The sequence below is a fragment of the Pleurodeles waltl genome, chromosome 2_2 (assembly GCF_031143425.1).
Source record: "Pleurodeles waltl isolate 20211129_DDA chromosome 2_2, aPleWal1.hap1.20221129, whole genome shotgun sequence".
Lineage (NCBI taxonomy): Eukaryota > Metazoa > Chordata > Amphibia > Caudata > Salamandridae > Pleurodeles > Pleurodeles waltl.
Window position 1 is genome coordinate 461,913,566 of NC_090439.1, and position 21,494 is coordinate 461,935,059.

The 21,494-nt window shown below is 47.1% G+C and overlaps 1 protein-coding gene across 1 annotated transcript in view; it reads left to right on the forward strand.

The window, feature by feature from the left end:
* The window catches only part of PTPN2 (protein tyrosine phosphatase non-receptor type 2), a 323,265-nt gene that overhangs the window by 194,705 nt on the left and 107,066 nt on the right, over window positions 1-21,494 (forward strand). The window contains exon 6 of the mRNA XM_069219931.1: window positions 13,932-14,141. Coding sequence (XP_069076032.1) covers window positions 13,932-14,141 — 210 coding nt within the window. The remainder of the gene's footprint in view (window positions 1-13,931; window positions 14,142-21,494) is intronic.

Here is a 21,494-nt window from a genome sequence, read left to right on the forward strand (position 1 = left end):
GATGGTGGCAGCAACTTAAATAGGGTCAGAGATTCTCCTGACATCCTAAAAATCCCCAAAGGGATTGTAACAAAATATGAAGATGGTGATGACATCACCAAATGGTTCACAGCTTTTGAGAGGGCTTGTGTAACCAGAAAAGTAAACAGATCTCACTGGGGTGCTCTCCTTTGGGAAATGTTCACTGGAAAGTGTAGGGATAGACTCCTCACACTCTCTGGAAAAGATGCAGAATCTTATGACCTCATGAAGGGTACCCTGATTGAGGGCTTTGGATTCTCCACTGAGGAGTATAGAATTAGATTCAGGGGGGCTCAAAAATCCTCGAGCCAGACCTGGGTTGATTTTGTAGACTACTCAGTAAAAACACTAGATGGTTGGTTAACTGGAAATGAAGTGTGTGACTATGTTGGGCTTTATAATTTGTTTATGAAAGAACACATTCTAAGTAACTGCTTCAATGAAAAGTTGCATCAGTATCTGGTAGACCTAGGTCCAATTTCTCCCCAAGAATTGGGAAAGAAGGCAGACCACTGGGTCAAGACTAGGGTAACCAAAACTTCCACTGGGGGTGACCAAAAGAAAGGGGTTACAAAAACTCCCCAGGAGAAAGTGGGTGACACTAGAAACAAAGAAAAAGAGTCCTCTGTAGGCCCCCAAAAACCAGAACAGGTGGGTGGGCCCCAAGACACAACCCAAAACAAAGGTGGGTACCAGGGTAAGAACTGGGATGCCACTAAGGCATGGTGCCACAACTGTAAACAGTCTGGGCACCACACCAAGGACACTTCTTGTCCCAAAAACAAACCCCAGAACAAAATTCCAGGGGTAACCAGTGTAGCCATGGGAGATGACTCCTCAGATGAGGAGGTCTTCATAGCCTTCAACTGGAAACAGGGCCCAACAGGTGAGTTGGAGATTCCAGAGGGAAGTAGACACTTCCACCACCTACTGGTGAATGGAATCCCAACCACTGCCCTGAGAGACACTTGTGCCAGTCACACTATTGTGCATGACAGGCTGGTGCTCTCAAACCAGTACATCCCAGGTGAGACTGCCAGGGTAAGAGTTAGCCTAGACAGGGTCACTAAGAGGCCTGTGGCTTTAGTGCCCATAGAAGTGGGTGGCACTCTTAGCTGGAGAAGGGTAGTAGTCAGTACAGACCTCCCCCTTGATTGTCTCCTTGGAAATGACTACCCAGAGGTTAGTCAGAGCCCAAGAGGGGAACTGGTCCAGTGCCAGTCCTCTCCCAAGGATTCTGGAAGTCCTGCCTCTGCAGTAAATGCAAGCAGGCCCCAGAAGAAGAAGAAAAGAAAACAGAGTAGGAAGGGTGGACAACCTTTAGCCAAGGTTACAGCAAGCCAAGGAGATTCTGCTCCAGTAGGGGAGAACTCCAAAAATAACCCTGATAAAGTCCAACCTGACCCACAAGAAGTCCTGGCTAGTCAGGCAACTGTTAAACCTGAGTGGGTGGCTCCTCAGCTAACAGAAGAAAGAGTGGAAGAAGGGTGTTTACTACAAGATGTGGTAACCCCCCACTCCAATACAGCAGACAGGCAACCTGAACCCAAAGAAGCCTGTAACTTAGCCCCTTCCCTTTTAGGTGAAGAGCTAAAGGTGTGGTTCTGGGCACTGACAGCTGTCAGTGGCCTCTGCTGGGTGTTAGCCTTTATGGCTGCACTATCCTTAGCATGGTGGTCTGACCCCATGCCAAATAGCAAGTTAGGCCCCCTGACCCTATTGGTCATGGTGGGGTTACTCCAGCTCTGGGTAACCTCTCTGGGTAAGCTAGGGGTAACCCTGGCCAAGATAAGGTTAGCAGAGGTGGATACCTCTAAGACCAAAATAGAAAGAATGGGTGGAGACATTGAAGAGGCAGACAAGAGGCAATTCAGACTAGGTCCTATCACTGTGGAAGTAGGTCAGTTCCCCAAATGGAATGACCTGAACAGAAGGATGTAAGGCAGAGTAGGCCCTGCAACTAACCAGCCTATTTCTCCTACTCTTCCTCGCCTGACAGACTAGGAAGACTCTCCCAGCTTGGGCTGAGTCTCCTGGCCTGTGGGCTGGGGGGGGCTTGTGTAAAGAAATGGCTCCCTGTTGCAGTTACCCCCCACTTTTTGCCTGATACTGATGCTGACTTGACTGCGAAGTGTGCTGGGACCCTGCTAACCAGGCCCCAGCACCAGTGTTCCTTCACCTAAAATGTACCATTGTATCCACAATTGGCACACCCTGGCATTCAGATAAGTCCCTTGTAACTGGTACTTCTAGTACCAAGGGCCCTGATGCCAAGGAAGGTCTCTAAGGGCTGCAGCATGTCTTATGCCACCCTGGAGACCTCTCACTCAGCACAGACACACTGCTTGCCAGCTTGTGTGTGCTAGTGAGGACAAAACGAGTAAGTCGACATGGCACTCCCCTCGGGGTGCCATGCCAGCCTCTCACTGCCTATGCAGTATAGGTAAGACACCCCTCTAGCAGGCCTTACAGCCCTAAGGCAGGGTGCACTATACCATAGGTGAGGGTACCAGTGCATGAGCATGGTACCCCTACAGTGTCTAAACAAAACCTTAGACATTGTAAGTGCAGGGTAGCCATAAGAGTATATGGTCTGGGAGTCTGTCAAACACGAACTCCACAGCACCATAATGGCTACACTGAAAACTGGGAAGTTTGGTATCAAACTTCTCAGCACAATAAATGCACACTGATGCCAGTGTACATTTTATTGTAAAATACACCACAGAGGGCACCTTAGAGGTGCCCCCTGAAACTTAACCAACTATCTGTGTAGGCTGACTGGTTCCAGCAGCCTGCCACACTAGAGACATGTTGCTGGCCCCATGGGGAGAGTGCCTTTGTCACTCTGAGGCCAGTAACAAAGCCTGCACTGGGTGGAGGTGCTAACACCTCCCCCAGGCAGGAACTGTGACACCTGGCGGTGAGCCTCAAAGGCTCCCCCCTTTGTCACAACCCAGCAGGGCACTCCAGCTTAGTGGAGTTGCCCGCCCCCTCCGGCCACGGCCCCCACTTTTGGCGGCAAGGCTGGAGGGAACAAAGAAAGCAACAAGGAGGAGTCACTGGCCAGTCAGGACAGCCCCTAAGGTGTCCTGAGCTGAAGTGACTCTAACTTTTAGAAATCCTCCATCTTGCAGATGGAGGATTCCCCCAATAGGGTTAGGATTGTGACCCCCTCCCCTTGGGAGGAGGCACAAAGAGGGTGTACCCACCCTCAGGGCTAGTAGCCATTGGCTACTAACCCCCCAGACCTAAACACGCCCTTAAATTTAGTATTTAAGGGCTACCCTGAACCCTAGAAAATTAGATTCCTGCAACTACAAGAAGAAGGACTGCCCAGCTGAAAACCCCTGCAGCGGAAGACCAGAAGACGACAACTGCCTTGGCTCCAGAAACTCACCGGCCTGTCTCCTGCCTTCCAAAGATCCTGCTCCAGCGACGCCTTCCAAAGGGACCAGCGACCTCGACATCCTCTGAGGACTGCCCCTGCTTCGAAAAGACAAGAAACTCCCGAGGACAGCGGACCTGCTCCAAGAAAAGCTGCAACTTTGTTTCCAGCAACTTTAAAGAACCCTGCAAGCTCCCCGCAAGAAGCGTGAGACTTGCAACACTGCACCCGGCGACCCCGACTCGGCTGGTGGCGATCCAACACCTCAGGAGGGACCCCCGGACTACTCTGATACTGTGAGTACCAAAACCTGTCCCCCCTGAGCCCCCACAGCGCCGCCTGCAGAGGGAATCCCGAGGCTTCCCCTGACCGCGACTCTTTGAACCTAAAGTCCCGACGCCTGGGAGAGACCCTGCACCCGCAGCCCCCAGGACCTGAAGGACCGGACTTTCACTGGAGAAGTGACCCCCAGGAGTCCCTCTCCCTTGCCCAAGTGGAGGTTTCCCCGAGGAATCCCCCCCTTGCCTGCCTGCAGCGCTGAAGAGATCCCGAGATCTCTCATAGACTAACATTGCGAACCCGACGCTTGTTTCTACACTGCACCCGGCCGCCCCCGCGCCGCTGAGGGTGAAATTTCTGTGTGGACTTGTGTCCCCCCCGGTGCCCTACAAAACCCCCCCTGGTCTGCCCTCCGAAGACGCGGGTACTTACCTGCAAGCAGACCGGAACCGGGGCACCCCCTTCTCTCCATTCTAGCCTATGCGTTTTGGGCACCACTTTGAACTCTGCACCTGACCGGCCCTGCGCTGCTGGTGTGGTGACTTTGGGGTTGCTCTGAACCCCCAACGGTGGGCTACCTTGGACCAAGAACTAAGCCCTGTAAGTGTCTTACTTACCTGGTTAACCTAACCAATACTTACCTCCCCCAGGAACTGTGAAAATTGCACTGTCCACTTTTAAAACAGCTATTTGTCAATAACTTGAAAAGTATACATGCAATTTTGATGATTTGAAGTTCCTAAAGTACTTACCTGCAATACCTTTCGAATGAGATATTACATGTAGAATTTGAACCTGTGGTTCTTAAAATAAACTAAGAAAAGATATTTTTCTATACAAAAACCTATTGGCTGGATTTGTCTCTGAGTGTGTGTACCTCATTTATTGTCTATGTGTATGTACAACAAATGCTTAACACTACTCCTTGGATAAGCCTACTGCTCGACCACACTACCACAAAATAGAGCATTAGTATTATCTATTTTTACCACTATTTTACCTCTAAGGGGAACCCTTGGACTCTGTGCATGCTATTCCTTACTTTGAAATAGCACATACAGAGCCAACTTCCTACACCTACCCTTCATGATTTTGCTGCCAGACCTTCCACTGTCAAACCCAGTGATTGATGGAGCACCATCTCTCAATTTTGCGGCAGGAAGTGCAAGCCATTTTGACTAAGGGGGCTATTGAGAGAGTGTCTGTGCCACAAGTAGGATGTGTTTGTTACTCCTGCTAGTTTAATGCGCCCATGAAGGACAAAGGCCTGCGTTCTATTTTAGACCTGTACCCTTTCGACGCCTACCTCCGGAAGGAGAAATTCAAAATGCTTACTCTGGCCTAGGTCTTGTCAGACCTCGTCCTGTAGACTTGGAAGGTGGTGTTTTTCCTATACCAGTCCTGTTGGCCTATCAGCCTTACCTGTGGTTTGTGGTGGGACAGGAGCATTTTCAGTAGACTGTTAACCCCTCTAGTCTCATCAGCGTCCATCAGTTCACAAAAGTGATGACGTGGTAGCACCATGCTGCAGAGATCAGGGGTGTCAGTCCTCACTTACATACCTCAATTGGCTTTTAAAGGTGGAATCGCCTTTAGCAGTAGTCCTACACCTCCATGCTTCAGCAAACCTTCTGTCATACTTGGGGTTCACTATCAATGTACTAAAATAATACTTGACTCCTTTTCAGAAGCTTCCATTTATCTGAGCCATTTTGGACACTGTACAATTTCGTTCCTTTCCCCGTGGAAAAAGAGTTCAGGACTTTCAGGCTATGATCTTAATCGTATGTCCTCCATCGTGCATTTCATTGAGGTGGACTGTGAGGCTACTTGGACTGATGGCCTCTTCCATCCTGCTAGTCCAGCAGGTTAGGTGGCTTATGCGGGCTCTGCAGCAGGATCCGAAGTCTCAGTTGGCCCAACATCAATCAAGGGGAGCTCTCCGACCAGGTTCAGATTTCAGAGGAGACTACAAATGATCAGTAGTGGTGGTGGTTGTTGTACCTCGATTGTGTCAGTGGCAGACCCCTCTCCTCCCTCACTCAGAGCTGCCAGTGGTGGCTGATGGGTCCTTTATGAATTGAGGCGACCGATAGCAGTAGTGGAGATCAGAGTCATCTTAGCTCCATATCAGCCTTCTGGAGCAGAAGGCCATCTGCTTGGCATGAAAAGCCTTTCTTCCATCCATCAAGGGGAGGCTGGTTCAGATGATCACGAACAACAACACTGCCATGTGGTACTGCAGCAAATAGGGCATGGTGGGAGTCACTGACCCAGTGCCAGGAGACCCTGCAATTGTGGGAAAGGCCGGACCACCAAGTATTGTTCTTGGTGGTGAAAAGTGCCTAAATTGTAAAAAGTAAATAAATGCCCTTTCTCTGGGTGCCATTGCCCATTCCGGTGCTGGCAGTTACAGCACAAACACAGCTAATAACCTTCACACTTGTAGAAGCTTAACAATTTAGACTTTTCAATGCCACAAAGCTATAAAATGGTCTGGTATATTATGAATTGTCATTTTTAATGTATATTGGATTATTAAACACCGTGGGTTTGCTCATCTATAAATAGACATCCAGTGCCACTGTGTGGTGGACTGTATAAGTGCTGGTGCGCAGCACTGGAAACCACCAGCTCACACAAAGCACTGGCGAACCACCTGACTGAATCATTAAATAGCAAGACAGACGAGCTCAGTGGTTGCCATATCCGCCCTTTCCAGTTGTAAGGCATTTTTTAAAAAAAGGGTCACAACACTTGATTCTTCCCTCTCCCTGTCACAGTGTGACTTTAACTTGGTCATTACGTTTTTAATGTGTACTCCATTTGAGCCACTTTACAGCTGCCAGCTGCTGCTTCTCACTCTTAAGACAGTGCTCCTCATCGTCATTATATCAGTGCAGGGTGTGAGTGAGCTTCAGGCTCTCTGTCAACCTGCCATATACACCACCACCTTCTCCAAGAAGATGGTTTTGAAGACACAGGTATATGTCTTGCCTCAAGTTGTGGTGCTGTTCCACATCTGTCAAAGCATCATCTTGTCAGCATTCTGTGGTTCACCTCACTCCTCTGAGGAGGCGAAAATCCATCACTTAAACCCCAAGAATTCACTAAGCTTTTGCATAGATTGTACCAAAAACCACTGGGTGGACGATCAGCTCTTTGTTGTGTTCTCTGGAGCATGTTGTGGGGTAAATACGCCAACACAAGCTTCACAGGAATAACTTAGTTTATTCATGAGCTCTTCCAAACGCGATGCTCTCTTTCCCGATCAGCAAGCCAACTGCCGGGAAAGTGAACGCCGCACCGTGTTCTAGACGTTTGGCTCGAGGCTAAGCATGCAAGCAGCCACAAGCCACATCACAACACATCCCTCTCCGTTAACAACACTAAGAGTAGAAAACCCAATATAAATAAAACGCCTAATATAAACAATACATAAGAGAACCAACAAGATAACAATACAAAACATTACAACCAGAAAATCAAGGTTAATTATACTAAAAAACATATAAAGAAATAAAGGCACTAAGGGGGTGATTCCGCCGCCCGCCGAAGTTCCCCCACCAAAATACCGCTCCGCGGTAGAAAGACCGCTGAGGGTATTTTGGGATTTGCCCTGGGCTGGCGGGCGGCCGCCAAAAGGCCGCCCGCCAGCCCAGGGCAAATCAACCTTCCCACTAAGATGCCGGCTCAGAATTGAGCCGGCGGAGTGGGAAGGTGCGACGGGTGCAGTTGCACCCGTCGCGTATTTCAGTGTCTGCTAGGCAGACACTGAAATACTTTGTGGGGCCCTCTTACGGGGGCCCCTGCCGTGCCCATGCCATTGGCATGGGCACAGCTGGGGCCCCCAGGGGCCCCGCGGCACCCCCTACCGCCATCCTGTTCCTGGCGGGCGAACCGCCAGGAACAGGATGGCGGTAGGGGGTGTCAGAATCCCCCATGGCGGCGCAGCAAGCTGCGCCGCCATGGGGGATTCTAAGGGCAGCGGTAAACCGGCGGGAGACCGCCGGTTTACCCTTTCTGACCGCGGCCAAACCGCCGCGGTCAGAATGCCCTGCGGGGCACCGCCGGTCTGTCGGCGGTGCTCCCGCCGACCCTGGCCCCGGGGGTCTGAGACCGCCGGGGTTAGAATGAGGGCCTAAGTTACATAATCATTCAAAAATGTGGGTGGCCTTCTAACCCTAGGAATCCTTTCCTTCATACCACTAGAGGATGTACCCATAACACTCATAGCAACACCACCCACATCCTGAACACGCTCACCCTCCTGATATCTACAAGGTCCTACAACATCTTCATCCCTCATCAGCATATTACCACTACAATCATCACTGCTCAACTCGTTCTTCCCAGACCAATCTGAAGCAAATTTAGCGACCCGTCTGAAACTCCAGCGCTGACCATTATCAAGCAACACATGCCACCTGTAAACATTTCGAACTTTGAAAGGACCTAAAAACTTGCAGACCCCTTTTTTTATTCATCCTGACTTGATTTTCACCCAATCACCCGGCTTAATCTTCGCTTCATTGCACACTGTCTCACTTACATGCTCACCCTCATACTCACTACATCCTTTGACCAATTTCTCCATCCATGAAGTTTTGAGTTTACCCACCGGTTTCCTGCCTCTCATGATTTCAAATGGTACCCTCCCAGAAACAAGATTCTCTGTGGACCGATGAGCCCATACCATATCTGAAATCACCAATTCAACATCCAAGCCGTTAACAACAGCCAATTGTAGCCCACCTTTAATCATACGGTTAGCCTGTTCAACAATTCCGTTAGCACGAGGATTGTACAACGCTGCACGCATATGCTTAACACCACATGAGTCCAGAAACACTTTCATCTCATAAGACGTCAACTGCGTACCATTATCGGTGATCAACACTACAAGAAACCCCTCCTCGGGAAAAATCTCCCTCAAAACACTTATGGTTGCAGCAGTCGTAAGTTCTGACATAACCTTGACAATGAGCCATTTGGAATGTACATCCACCATAACCAGTGCAAAACTCTTACCTCTGCCTACACCGGCCAAAGGTCCAATAAAATCCATGCACACACTATGCCACGGCCTACCTGGGTCAGCTATATTACCCCCATCAGACTGTCTTCCCACTTTTAACCTTTTCTCACTTCTTAGACACACCAAACACCTCTCAACCCATCTCACAACATCATCATCCATCCCCAGGCCACCAAAACTCCATTCTCAATCTCCTCTTGGTAATTTTGTCCCAGGTGACCCTCATGCGCAATATCAAAAAAAAAATCTGTACACCTCCTGGTGGAACATTCTTCTCTCCACGCAATATTATCCTCCCATCAACCTCTGAGAGTTCATCTAACACCTTGTTGAACGGCCGTACCAACACAGGAAGAGTGCTGTCTCTTCTGCCGCCCTTTCTTACCAACTCAATGACCCTCTCTAAAATCACATCATCCTTCATTGCCATATCCCATTCTGTTTCATTCACTACTCCTTTACTCCATTGCGTAACTTCACACACCGATGCTACCGCACCCTCACACTCACTCTCTAGCACATTCACTTTATCCACCATTTGCCAATCAAGAGCCAAACGAGAAAGGCAATCAGCCTGTACATTCTTCCACCCAGGAATGAACATTGTAATCATATTCTTGTAGACGTGAAGCTAATCTTGCCAGTCTCGCTGACCCCTTACCAGTCCCACCAGGTGACAAACTTTTAAGCAAAGGCTTATGATCAGTACACAACATGATGTTACTACCCCATACATATGTGCGAAAGTATTCCACACCCCATGCTGCAGCTAAAGTCTCTCGTTCAATAACTGCATAACATCTCTCTGCAGCTGTTAACGTGCGAGAAGCAAAGGCAACAGTTTTCTCAACAGATCCGTGCCACTGTGACAAGACCGCACCAATGCCCAGTGCGCTTGCGTCAACAGTAACAATGGTTTTGTTTCTTGTGTCGAAAGATACTAAGACACCCGCACCACACACCTCATCTTTGATCATTTGGAAACATTGACTCTGTGCCACTCCCCACTCAAAACTTGCTCCCTTGCGTAAGAGCAACTTTAAACATTCAGTTTTGCTGGCAAAGTCTTTGACAAACTTGGAGTAATATTCAACAAGCCCCAAAAATGACCGTAATTGGTCTTTGTCCTTAGGAGCTGGCGCCGACCTATTGGCATTTAGTAAGTCTTTTTTTGGTTTAACACCCTCCTGCGATATCGAATGTTCGAGATACTCCACCTCCTTCATCAAAAACGGACACTTTTCTTGACGTAATGTCAACCCAGACTCAAAGTCTGTCCAACACCCTCTTCAATGTGATATTATGATTTTCAATAGTATTGGCAAAAACAAGAATGTCATCTTGAAAAAAAAGTACATTTTCCAAACCTTTAAAAATATGACTCATCATCCTCTGAAATACACTAGCAGCAGATGCCAAACCAAAAGGCATCCGGTTAAACTGGTACGTGCCCTCCATAGTGATGAAAGCAGTAAGAGCCTTAGACGATGGATGAAGTCTTTTTTGATGATAAGCGTGCTTGAGGTCTAACTTAGAAAAGTATTTGGCATCTTTCATCAGTAAGATCAACTCATTGATGTTAGGCAAAGGAAAATTGTCAGTTATGATGTTTTGGTTCAAACCTCTCAGGTCCACACAGAGTCTCAAATTTCCATCTTTTATTTTCAAAATGACCGCAGGTGCCAACCATTCTGAGGCCTCCACAGGTTCGATGACACCGCTGACAAGCATTTAATTTAGAAGTTCCTTAACTCCACACCTTACTGACACTGGTACTTTTCTGACTTTGTGCTGAACAGGAACAACACCCGGTTTCAATTTAATTTCATGCATATAGTCTCTTAACTCCCCCATTTCATCTCTAAACACCTCCCTGGCACCTTCCAGGATATCACCTACTGAAACATCATCAATAACAGTAACCTGGCTAGGAGCACATGGATTGATGATAATGCACAGATCATATTGATGTTGCCAACCCAAAATTGGTGGTCCAGATTCTGCCACATAGACTTTGCCTACAACCTTCCGTCCCTTAAATCTTATTTCTGTGAACATGTATCCAATTATATCTATTTGTTCACCCTGATAGCCCCCAGGATTAATGTCTTTGGGCACCAATCTGGTTGACGGCCACTTCTGAAGGAACAAATCCTTAGGAACAATGGTATAAAGTGAACCAGAATCTATCATCAAATTTACAGGCACGTTCTTTACAATAAATCCAGCTTTAGGCCTCTGCATCCTCTTCACTCTCACTGCAGCATTATCAAACTCAGACACACATAGCACCCTCTTTAGCTTGTCATTCATGGATATACTACCACCACCAGCATCTGCGACAGTGGCCACTTTCCCTTTAACATGTTCCCTCTCTCTACACATTCTCGCAAAGTGCCCTTTGCGTCCACACCTCCGACACTCTTTCCCTTGTGCGAAACAATTTTTGAATTCAGAAGTGTGAAATTTACTACCACACTTGCCACATACCCTGCTGTTAATCTTGCTAGAATTGAAGGAAGTGTTGACAACTTTTTCACACAGCGATTTATTCAGAACAGCAACATCACCCTCAACCAATGATACCTCCTCAATTTCCTTCACCCCTCTCCTGTCCAGCTGCTTCATACACAGCTCTGACTCTTCTACAACTTTTGCGATTTCTATGGCATCTTTCAATTTCGGATCTTTCGCTGCCCACAACCTTTCTTGCATCTTCTTGCTCCTACACTGTACTATGAGTTGGTCTCTAATTAATTCCTCAGTCATCGCTCCAAACCTACATTTAACAGAAAGTTCTCTTAAACGAGCAACAAATTAATCAACAGACTCTCCCTCTCTCTGAGGTTGCGTGTAAAATTTATACCTTTGTATGACCACATTTTCCACTTTAGCAAACCTTATTTCCAATCTCTGCCTAGGTTCCAAAAAAACATCGTCTATGGACTGCCCATCCTGATCAACTGCCTTTGGAAGGTATTTGAAAACATGTTGTCCCTCATTACCCAAGGAACTAAGTAAAATGGCTTTCTTCCTATTGGAAGAGAACCCCAAGCCCTCTAAAGCTTCTAGGTAATTGTCAAAAATATCAATCCACTCTTCCCACGGTATTGGTGGATTCCCAGGTTGGGTTAAGAACAGAGGTGGCGAATGTATTGCAGAGGTTGTGATCTCCATAGTCTTAATGCAAACACAATAAATTAATCAAATGTACTGAGTGTCCAATAGGGTGATAAATACACAAAATGCCAAAGTAAACAATGTTACTAAAAAACAAATGCATCCATCACCATCAAAATGAAGAAGAAACAGAATAATGTCATTTACAGCGACCAAAGAAAGATCCAGGTGTGCCCATCACTGTAATAGGCACCTTCATTAGAATCCTGTTGATTCATTAGCCATCCACACAGCAGACGTGCACTGGACTCGATTTCCGATCAACGTTTTCTAGCGCTTGTAAATGGCTAGAGTAGGCGTTCACCGAATGTTACTCATGTGCCATTAGTCCTAATGAGAATCATCCCAACTTCCCAAGATGGCCGCCGGAAACGTGAATCACGTACACTTGACGTTGAACCAGCAACGCTCACACCAAGGCGTTGCTAAGAAACCAGACCCAGAGACAACTGCGCAGATGGCCGTAAATAAAACGCAGCTCATCAGACAACATACACCAATAGTCTAGCGATCAAGTCGTGACCAGCGATCAAGTTTGAACTAGCGCCTTGCCGATAATGTCCTTAAACGTCTCTACAGACTGCTCTTACTGTGGGTCCCATGCATCTGCGTTGGAAGAGGTGATGCGCTTGCTGACCCTCGTCACCATAAAAATGTTGTGGGGTAAATACGCCAACACAAGCTTCAAAGGAATAACGTAGTTTATTTATGAGCTCTTCCAAACGCGATGCTCTCTCTTTCCCGATCAGCAAGTCAACTGCCGGGAAAGCGAACGCCGCACTGCGTTCTAGAAGTTTGGTTTGAGGCTAAGCATGCTAGCAGCCACGAGCCACATCACAACACTTTTGCATAGATTGTACCAAAAACCACTGGGCGGACGATCAGCTCTTTGTTGGGTTCTCTGGAGCAAAAAAGGCAATGCTGTGCAGTACAGATCCATCTCCTGCTGAATCATGCTCTGCATTAGGATCCGCTAAAAAGCAATATGCGGAAGAACTGCATGTACTGTGAGCTCATTCTACCAGGGCTAAAGCTGTTACCACTGCATTGTCACACAGAGTCCCTGCCCTGGACATTTGCCAGGCGGCTTCGTTGGTGTCCCTCCATATGTTTACAAAGCACTGTTGTGTGGACAGTTTGGTTTGCCTGCTGTTCTGCGGAACATTCTGGTTTGAGTTCAACCACAGACCCACCTCTTTACAGGTACTGCTTTGGTATCTAGGCAGAAGGTGCGGCATCTATGTCTAGAAGACTATCAGAAGAACAAGTTATTAATTTTGGTTATGCTCTTTCTGGTAGAGACTCTTATCTAGTGTCCGATTCCTCACTGACCCTCTCGCTCTCCCCATTTTGAAATTTGGCTCTATACATTAATGTGCAGATTCATACACTTGGGATCTTATTAGTCACACCAATTTGCTTTTAGAGTGCTGCGTCTGAAGGCACAGACCCTCTTGACAGCGGGGAGGAGTGGTGCCTTTATAAACTCCACACATCATTTCTGAAGCAGAATGACCTAGAGTGGAGCCACGCAGCTCCACCTACCTGCAAACAGAGGTACTGCTAAAATGTTTCCAGTCTGTCACCTAGGGAATATTCCAAAGTTGAGGAATCTGCTGCGAGATAGTCTTTGCCAGAAAGTGCATTACCAAATGTAAGTAACTTTCTTTTTGGTGCCAAGTACTTGGTGGATGTGCACTATGTGAAATCTGCTTATCATAACATTTAGCCACTATATCTACCCTAGCTTTTGTGTTCTAGACCTGTGCTTGCAGTTTTAAATGTACAATTATGGTGCAACACAAATTTTTAATTATTGCAGAGGACTGGATAAACATTATTGCACAGTTTGAAAATTAGGTCTGCATATTTTTAAGACTGATTAGTTTCTGTCTCTCTAGTTGCTTGGACTCCCTTCACATCATGGAAATAAACACTAAATGTATAGATGTATTATAAAATGCAATTAGTAGATTGTCAGTTCCGCATTGCTCTTACCATTGTTATGTTTTTTTTTTAACCTAGCTTGGTGAAAACAGAGAAATTTATCATTTCCATTATACCACATGGCCTGATTTCGGAGTTCCTGAATCACCGGCATCATTTCTTAATTTCCTTGGTGAGGTTCGAGAATCTGGCTCACTAAGCTCTGAACATGGACCTGCAGTTATCCATTGTAGTGCAGGAATTGGGCGTTCTGGGACTTTTTCATTAGTGGATACCTGTCTGGTCCTGGTAAGCGTGTGTTTGTACATTTCTCCATTGCACTTCTGTAGTACTCCTAATAATCAGTAGGCTTTTTCTTACTTACCTGTAATAATATATAATTTGAATTTAATACTCTGGTGAGGTTTCCATTGTTTCTCCTCTTGAAGATATATTTTATAAGCTTGTAGTCTGCCACAGCAGATTCTACCATATATTAAATGCCCTGCACCAACATCATTGGCTCAGATCGAAGGTAAAGGTCAATAACGAAGATATAGGAATTTAAAGGCAGGTATAGCCCACTGTTGTGAGCTTTAATACTTTTGAACTATTATACCATTTGCAAGAACATAGCCTTAATCAAACACACTTCAGCGAAGCCGCTTGTGTGGATAACCTTACTAATTCCTTTCTCTCTCCTACCATGGCTCTCATGAATCAAGGACAGCTGTGGAGACGCTCTGTGTTGAGACTGGATTGTCCTCTGCATGATAAACAGATGTGTATCCCTGCCCTGGGTACTTGCATGTGAAACTGTTATTTTGACTTTTGTTCTGGGTCAGAGTTCATGCTAATCTATCATGAACACAGAGGCGGAGACAAGTTGTTGACAATGCAAGATTCACCGCCTGTCCTGTGACCTTGGGGCAGAATGCACCAAGCATGACCGCATGTTAGTGAAGTACAGTCCCTGTTCTGAGTGTAACACAATGTGGTAGTGGCATCAGAGCTTTTTCGCTGTCTGAGACCCTGGTCTACTGACCCATCATGTGTAAAGTTATGTGAGGCGCAGAACCTTGCACAGACATCTCATGTGCTTGTGCATGTGTTTTTCTTTTTTTAAAGCCATTATGGATGCCCTTGGTTTAGCCTGATGGAAGATGGAGGGCGAGCGAGAACAGCTTCCCCAGACAGTGGAAGTGCATTGCCTGCTTTCTTATGGCTGGAGGGTGGAAACCCAAAAACTAAAGTGAAGTAAGGAGGAGACAGGGCTTCCTTAGAAATTCAGTGAGAGCCTTGTTAGCAAATGACTGCTGAACTGACTTCCTGACCACTGCCATTTAGTATATAATAGGGTAAGGGGTAGGACTGCACTGTCTCTTGTTCAAGGCAAGGTAGTTTTTCTGCAGTGCCTGCCCTTTTGTCTGTCTCTGGTTACTTTTTCAGGGTGGCTAACAGCAAGGCACAGAGAATTCACACTTCATTGTGCCATGTTTTAGATCCAGTCAAAATCCTTTATTCTGCTATTGCCATAAAAGTACAAATCATCAATTAAAATACAAATTAAGATAAACAGTTTTTTGTTTTAAAAATAAATAAAGTACTCCTAATACCATCCACATGATAATTCATCCATTGCATTTTATGAAATGGTCATAACCACAGCCCAAAGATGCTTACCCCAGTATTTGAACTTTCATAGATTCACATGCTTGAATCATTCCCCATCTTCGAGATGGGAGCCCCCGGTACCATAAAAAAGCAATGTCATAATAGGCATAGACCCTATAGGCCCCAGGCCTTTTAGTTTAGTTTAAAAGAAGGACCAAACTTAAAGTTTAACCAATCCAGTCACACCATTCTTTAGAACCTTTCTGAGAGAAGCTGCATTCCCTCAGGTTTTGTCCCGCAGTTCGTCCTATGGAGTCTCCACTGAGCTCTACTCAGCTTTTTTCTGGTCACAACTGCTTGAAAAAGATTTTCAGTTTTCTCTTTCGACTTTGGAGGATATATTCTACAGCTTAGTCTACCTGTTCCTTTGGTGCTTCAACCTGACTTTTGTCATGTCAGAGACACCAAAAAAACGATTTTCAAAAAGAAGAGGGTACACATCGATGACCCTCATAAAGACTGCATATAGCGGCAAGGTGTGTTGCACATTTTCTACCAAAATTTTGAAAGATCTTGGAGGGTGACTGCTTCTTTGGCTGCAGGGACTCCAATCCAGAGACAACCCGGTCTCTGACGAGGAAGGCAAAACCTCATCTTCTAAAGCACCTGTCAAAAGAGCTAGAGAGGATCCAGTACCTCATACCTCTCGGGAACCTCCAAAAAAGCATCTAAAAAGAGTTCTAAGGGTGCCCATAAGCACTGCAGCCCTTCCAAATCCCCTCATAAACTGTCCCTTTTTCCTTCAAGAAAGGACAAAAGGTCAGATTTCCCCTCAAAATGTCTTCAGAAATTGACTTCAGAGACCCGAACATCTCCACCTCGGGCAAAGCATGTCTTCAAAAAACCATCTTCAACACCGCCGACAGATGTCCTTGTCAACTGAGATGTTGAAGACCCATCAACGACCACTCTGGTGACAGTATCTCTGTGACATACACGTAACCATTAAAATGGTGTAGATGGCGGCATCCTTCTCGTCGGTCATCGTCAACTACAGCTCCTGTGCCATCAACGATAATCATTGCCCCATCGTCGACACTTGCCAATTGCAAATTCTCCATTGGTTCACTCCTCAATGCCTCCACAGTCGATGGCAAGTCAACAAGCAATGACAGGTGATCTCCCGTTGATGGATTCTACCCAGTCTAATGCAATTTCTGCACCTATGACTAGGCACAGACCAACCATGCTGCCCCTGTCCTCAGATACGACATCATCTATGAGCCAAACAGTGACATTACAAAAAAGCATTGAAACAAAAGCGAATAACACCAGCCCTTACTTCTCCGTGTAAGGTGTCCTCACTCCTTCTACCCCACCTCTTGGATAATGAAGACTCTGAAGAAGACAGCCTCTACGGGGCTGCACTGAGCCTTTCAGAGCTGCCTGTAAAAATACTCAGATGAAGGTGAATAATATAATCAACATTATTACCGCTCACTGGACTATCATCAGCCTCAACAATACTATCAGGAAATGGTGTATCTTCCATTGACTCTCTTGATGGATTTGCAATCTGTTAGCAGACTACAGGGCACACTTTTCTCCAGTGTCTACTCCTGTTCAATATGCTCCAGACTCCACAGACTCTGTGCCCCCTCAAACACTCACTCCTCTGCCACCAGAGCGTTTACCTCCTACTATATTACAGCACTGTTCTCCATTGGTGTTGCCATTACATGATCCAACATCATTTGAGGAGGAGAGGGACTAAGGTGAACTCTCAGCGTCTCCATCACCTCCTCCAGTTGATTCACCAACCTCTTTGAAAGAGCAGCCACGTGTTTCTGCATGCCTATGCCTGCACCTCAACAGGGCTCTTTCCTTAATGACTTTAAGGAACCCTTTTGAAAAACAATCGGGGCCATACCCATTATCAATCCTGTGTGGAACCAGGGCTTAAGGGTCATGCGCAATAGAGCTACAGTACCAGGTGTATTGCCCAAGCTCGACTAAAAAGTATAAGGCCCCAGAGGATACACCAGCCTGCCTCACAGGCAACCCTAAACCATGCTCATTCATCTCTCAGGTAGCGCAACAAAGATGAAGGAATCCATCCAAGCCTTTGACCTTCGGATAAAGACAGCAGGTGTCTCGATCACATTGGCAAACGGTTTTTGGTCATGTCAGCCCTCACAGTAAGAGCCACAAATTCCCTGTTGGTCCTTGTCCTCTATGATCAACAAATGTGGTCTGATATCACCCCATATCTGAACGAGCTTCCAGAACACACATCAGGGGAGAAGCGAAGAAAGTGTGGCTGAAAGGTCAACGTTCTTCCTCAGAACATAGATTGCGTCATGGACATTGCTTCCACCAGATTCAGACCGCTTGCTTGTGCAGTGGTTCTACGCCATCAGGGATGGCTTACAGCAACCAATTTCAGGCTGGAAGTTCAATCAAAGATACTGGATTTGCCTACGACAAAGAGGCTTTGGGCCATATGTAGGAAAGCTTTTTCCCATAGACACAGAATGGGTAAAATCCTTTGGTACATCTGGCCCTCAGTTTGGTAAGCATGATGACAAAGCTCTCAACAATCAAAACTGACACCAACACTGCCAAATCATTGGGAACTTTGCAGTACAAAAAAGTGCTAACCTTTTGTGGAGGATATCAACAGTTTCGCTATCCGGCATATTCCTCCAATACTCAACAAAGCCGCTTTCATTACCATGAGCAACAACCAACCACTGCATACAGCCACCCTCCTTTGAGAGGGAAGTCTGGACGACGGGGCAAAGATACCTCTCACAGACAATGACTTCAACCAAGTGCGGACTACTACCCTTTTTCTTCCACTCAAGGTCCCAAGGAGAATCACCTGCATTGTTGGAAACAGATAAGGACAGATCAATGGGTCCTCAACCTACTTCAGTTTGGACATCTTGTGGAATTCATACAAGAACCCCACCTTATAACCACCCCAACCATTAACACAAAAGCTTATGTGTATTCTCAAATGGGAGGTCATAACCATGTTGCAAAAAGGAGCGTTAGAAAGAGTTCCCCGCTCCCAAAGAGGGAGAGGTTTCTACTCCCCATTTCTTCTTAATCTGCAAGAAGTCAAGGCAGTGGAGACCAATTCTCGACTGGAGAAAACTCAACAACTTTCTCAAAAACAATAATTTTGCATGGTTACACTCCAAAACATATTGCAGCTCCTCAACAGGGGATATTACCTGGATGCATAAAGTACACAGGACCCTATTGGAGGGCCAAACCATATACTAAGTAAGTGGAATGCGAAATAATTAACCCAATTAAGGGCAAGTGTGATAGTTAGCTAGGGGCTTTGGGGTGCTGGGGGGTAGATGAAAACACCAGAGGTAAGTATTGTAAGACATGGAGGACCTGAAAAGGAAGGAAGAGTCCAGGACCCTTGTAGGTGCCCAGGTGGTGCAGATGGCAATGCCCACTCTCCTAGAGGTAAAGTTCCTGCAATTCAGTGGAGGAAGAAGTCCAGCTGCAGGGTCCAGGAGCTGCAGAAGATCCCAGAAGCACTGGCAAATGCAAGCAGGAGCTGAAGATGTATATGCAGAGTTTTGGAGATGAGCATGGGCTTGATCTTCGAGTTGCATTGGGCTGGAGGCTGTGGCTTCTTGGCCTGGAGGAAAAGTCAACATTCCTTGGCAAGAGCCACAGTCGCAGTGCACAGGGGTTCCAGTCCAGTGGCAGGTGTAGGGGCCCACAGTCTCCTAAGTTGGTCAGAAGACAAGCAGGACCTTGAGGAGGCCAAAGACCTACCACCTGTAATGAAGAGCCTTTCTAAGTCCATGGGACCGCAGACCCCACCAGACGGTCGAAGTTGTCTTGAGGTGCCTGCAGATGCAGGGGAGTGAATCCTTCCTTTGATTCCTTTGAGTTGTCAAAACCTCCCATTGAAGTCAATGGGGGCCTTGGCGGTCCAGCTGCTGCAGTCACCCGTGGATGAGGTCGGTGGGACCCAGGAATGGAGTTTGGACAAAGAGCACCTGTGGAGAGAGGGAACAGAGTCCAGACCACCCGGAGGCGTCTAGGGGGTGCAAGTGGGCAATCACCACCCTGCTTGTGGATGTTTTTTTTGTTGGACAGTTGTCGTGAGGATGCACCTGTGGTGTCCAGGCAATACAGAAGGATCCCAGGAGTCCCACACCCGGTTGTCAATTACTGATGGGTCAGTGGCCAGCAGGACCACCAACAGGCCTTGGCAAATGCATAAGGTGTGTTGCAAAAAGATTTGCAGTAATAGGGACTAGGAAGGTCCGAGGGACTCAAACTTTACAGGTAAGTCAGGCCTGGCCCTCAGCAGTGAGGAGAGCCAGCAAGAATCTATGGAGATCCCATGATGACCCTCTGGCAGCAAACACAGGGAGTCTCAAGGAGGCCTCCGCAACAAAAAAAGATGGATGCCTACATTGCAGGGATGACCTCGGTCTTGAAGCTGTGTAATGCTGGAGGCTGGGGCTTCTTGGAGCTAGGAGGTCTTTGTGCTGAAGAGACAACAAACCTTGGTAATGACAACAGACAGGGTGCACAGGGGTTCCGTCCAAGCAGCTGCAACGATGGACCACCGTCTTCCCAGATGAAAAGAAGACAGTTCAGACCTCTAGGGAGCCACAGAACCACCACCGGTGTGGCAGAGCCTTAAGGAGCCTGTGGGACAGCAGGATCCACAAACCGGTCGTCGAGCTGCCTGCGGTTGCAGGGAAGTGACTTCTTAACTCCAAGGGAGGTTCCTTCTGGATGTCCTTAGTGTAGTCCTTGTAACTCTCGAGGATGCACAGCCACAGAAGTTGCAGCGTTCTTGCAATACTTGGGGACAAAGTTGAAGAGGATCCCTCCTACCAGATGCTGTTTTATCTTCGTTCCCAGCAGCAGAATCCAGTGTCCAGGTCACAGAAGAAGTCTTGAAGTCAAACCTCTGGTCCCACCCTCGGGGAAGCCCTTAAGTAACACAAGGGGGCTGGACGACTTCTGTGGTGACCCACCTTAGGGAGTTGGGGGTGGAGGGGTTCAGGGAAGGGACGCTAGTCAGCTGCTTCCAGTGGCCCCTGCTCATCCGGTTTCCAAGGCAGAATCAAGCCGCCACCTGGCAGAGCTCTGGGCACCCCCTTAGTGGAGGAGCTGGATTGGGTTGTTCACTCCCCTGTCCTGTGTGTGTTTCATGGCAGAGCAGGAGCCTGGGGCTCTGCACTGGATGGAAGCGGTTTTAGCAGAAGGGCACTCAATGTGCCCTTAAAGGAATTCTGGTTGCGCTCATGAGCACAACCACCCTAGCCCAGTGACACCAATTTATAAAGGAGAGGAGGTAACACCTCTCCTCTAAAGGAAATCATTTGTTCTGCCTTCCAATGCCTGAATTAAGCTCAGCAGCAGGCAGGCAAGGCTTAACAGGCAGACATAGGGGATCCTCTAAGGAACCCCAAAGTACATGGGATCATGCAACTAACACTGGAACCTGTGTAGTTGCATTAGACCCACATGTTTGATACCAAACGGGACCAGGTTTGGAGAAACCATTATGTACATCGACATCTCGTAATGACCAGTGTCCACTACATAGATTAGAATGGCTTACCTGCACTGACAAAGCCCGGAAAATGGAGTCTGGTATTTGTGGGGGTCCTATGCTCATGCAGTAGTATCCTCACAGTTAAGACTGTGCACCCTGCCCATGGGCTGAAGGGCCTACCTTAGAGGTGACCTATAGGGTCAAAGTGCAGTGACTGCGATATAAGGTAAACCTTACATCTGGAGTTAAAGGTGCATGCATCATTTGAGATAGGCTGCAATGGCAGGCCTGTAGTCAGTTTGTATGGGCCTCCATGAATGACATAATACATGCTGCAGCCCATGGGGGACCCCTGGTATACCAGTGCCCTGGGTACCTAAATACCATGTACCAGGGACTTACAGGAGTACACCAGTAGCAAATTGTGGAGTGCTTACCAACCAAGCTTAGAGGGGAGAACATAGACACTGGGGTCCTTGTTAGCAGGATCCCTG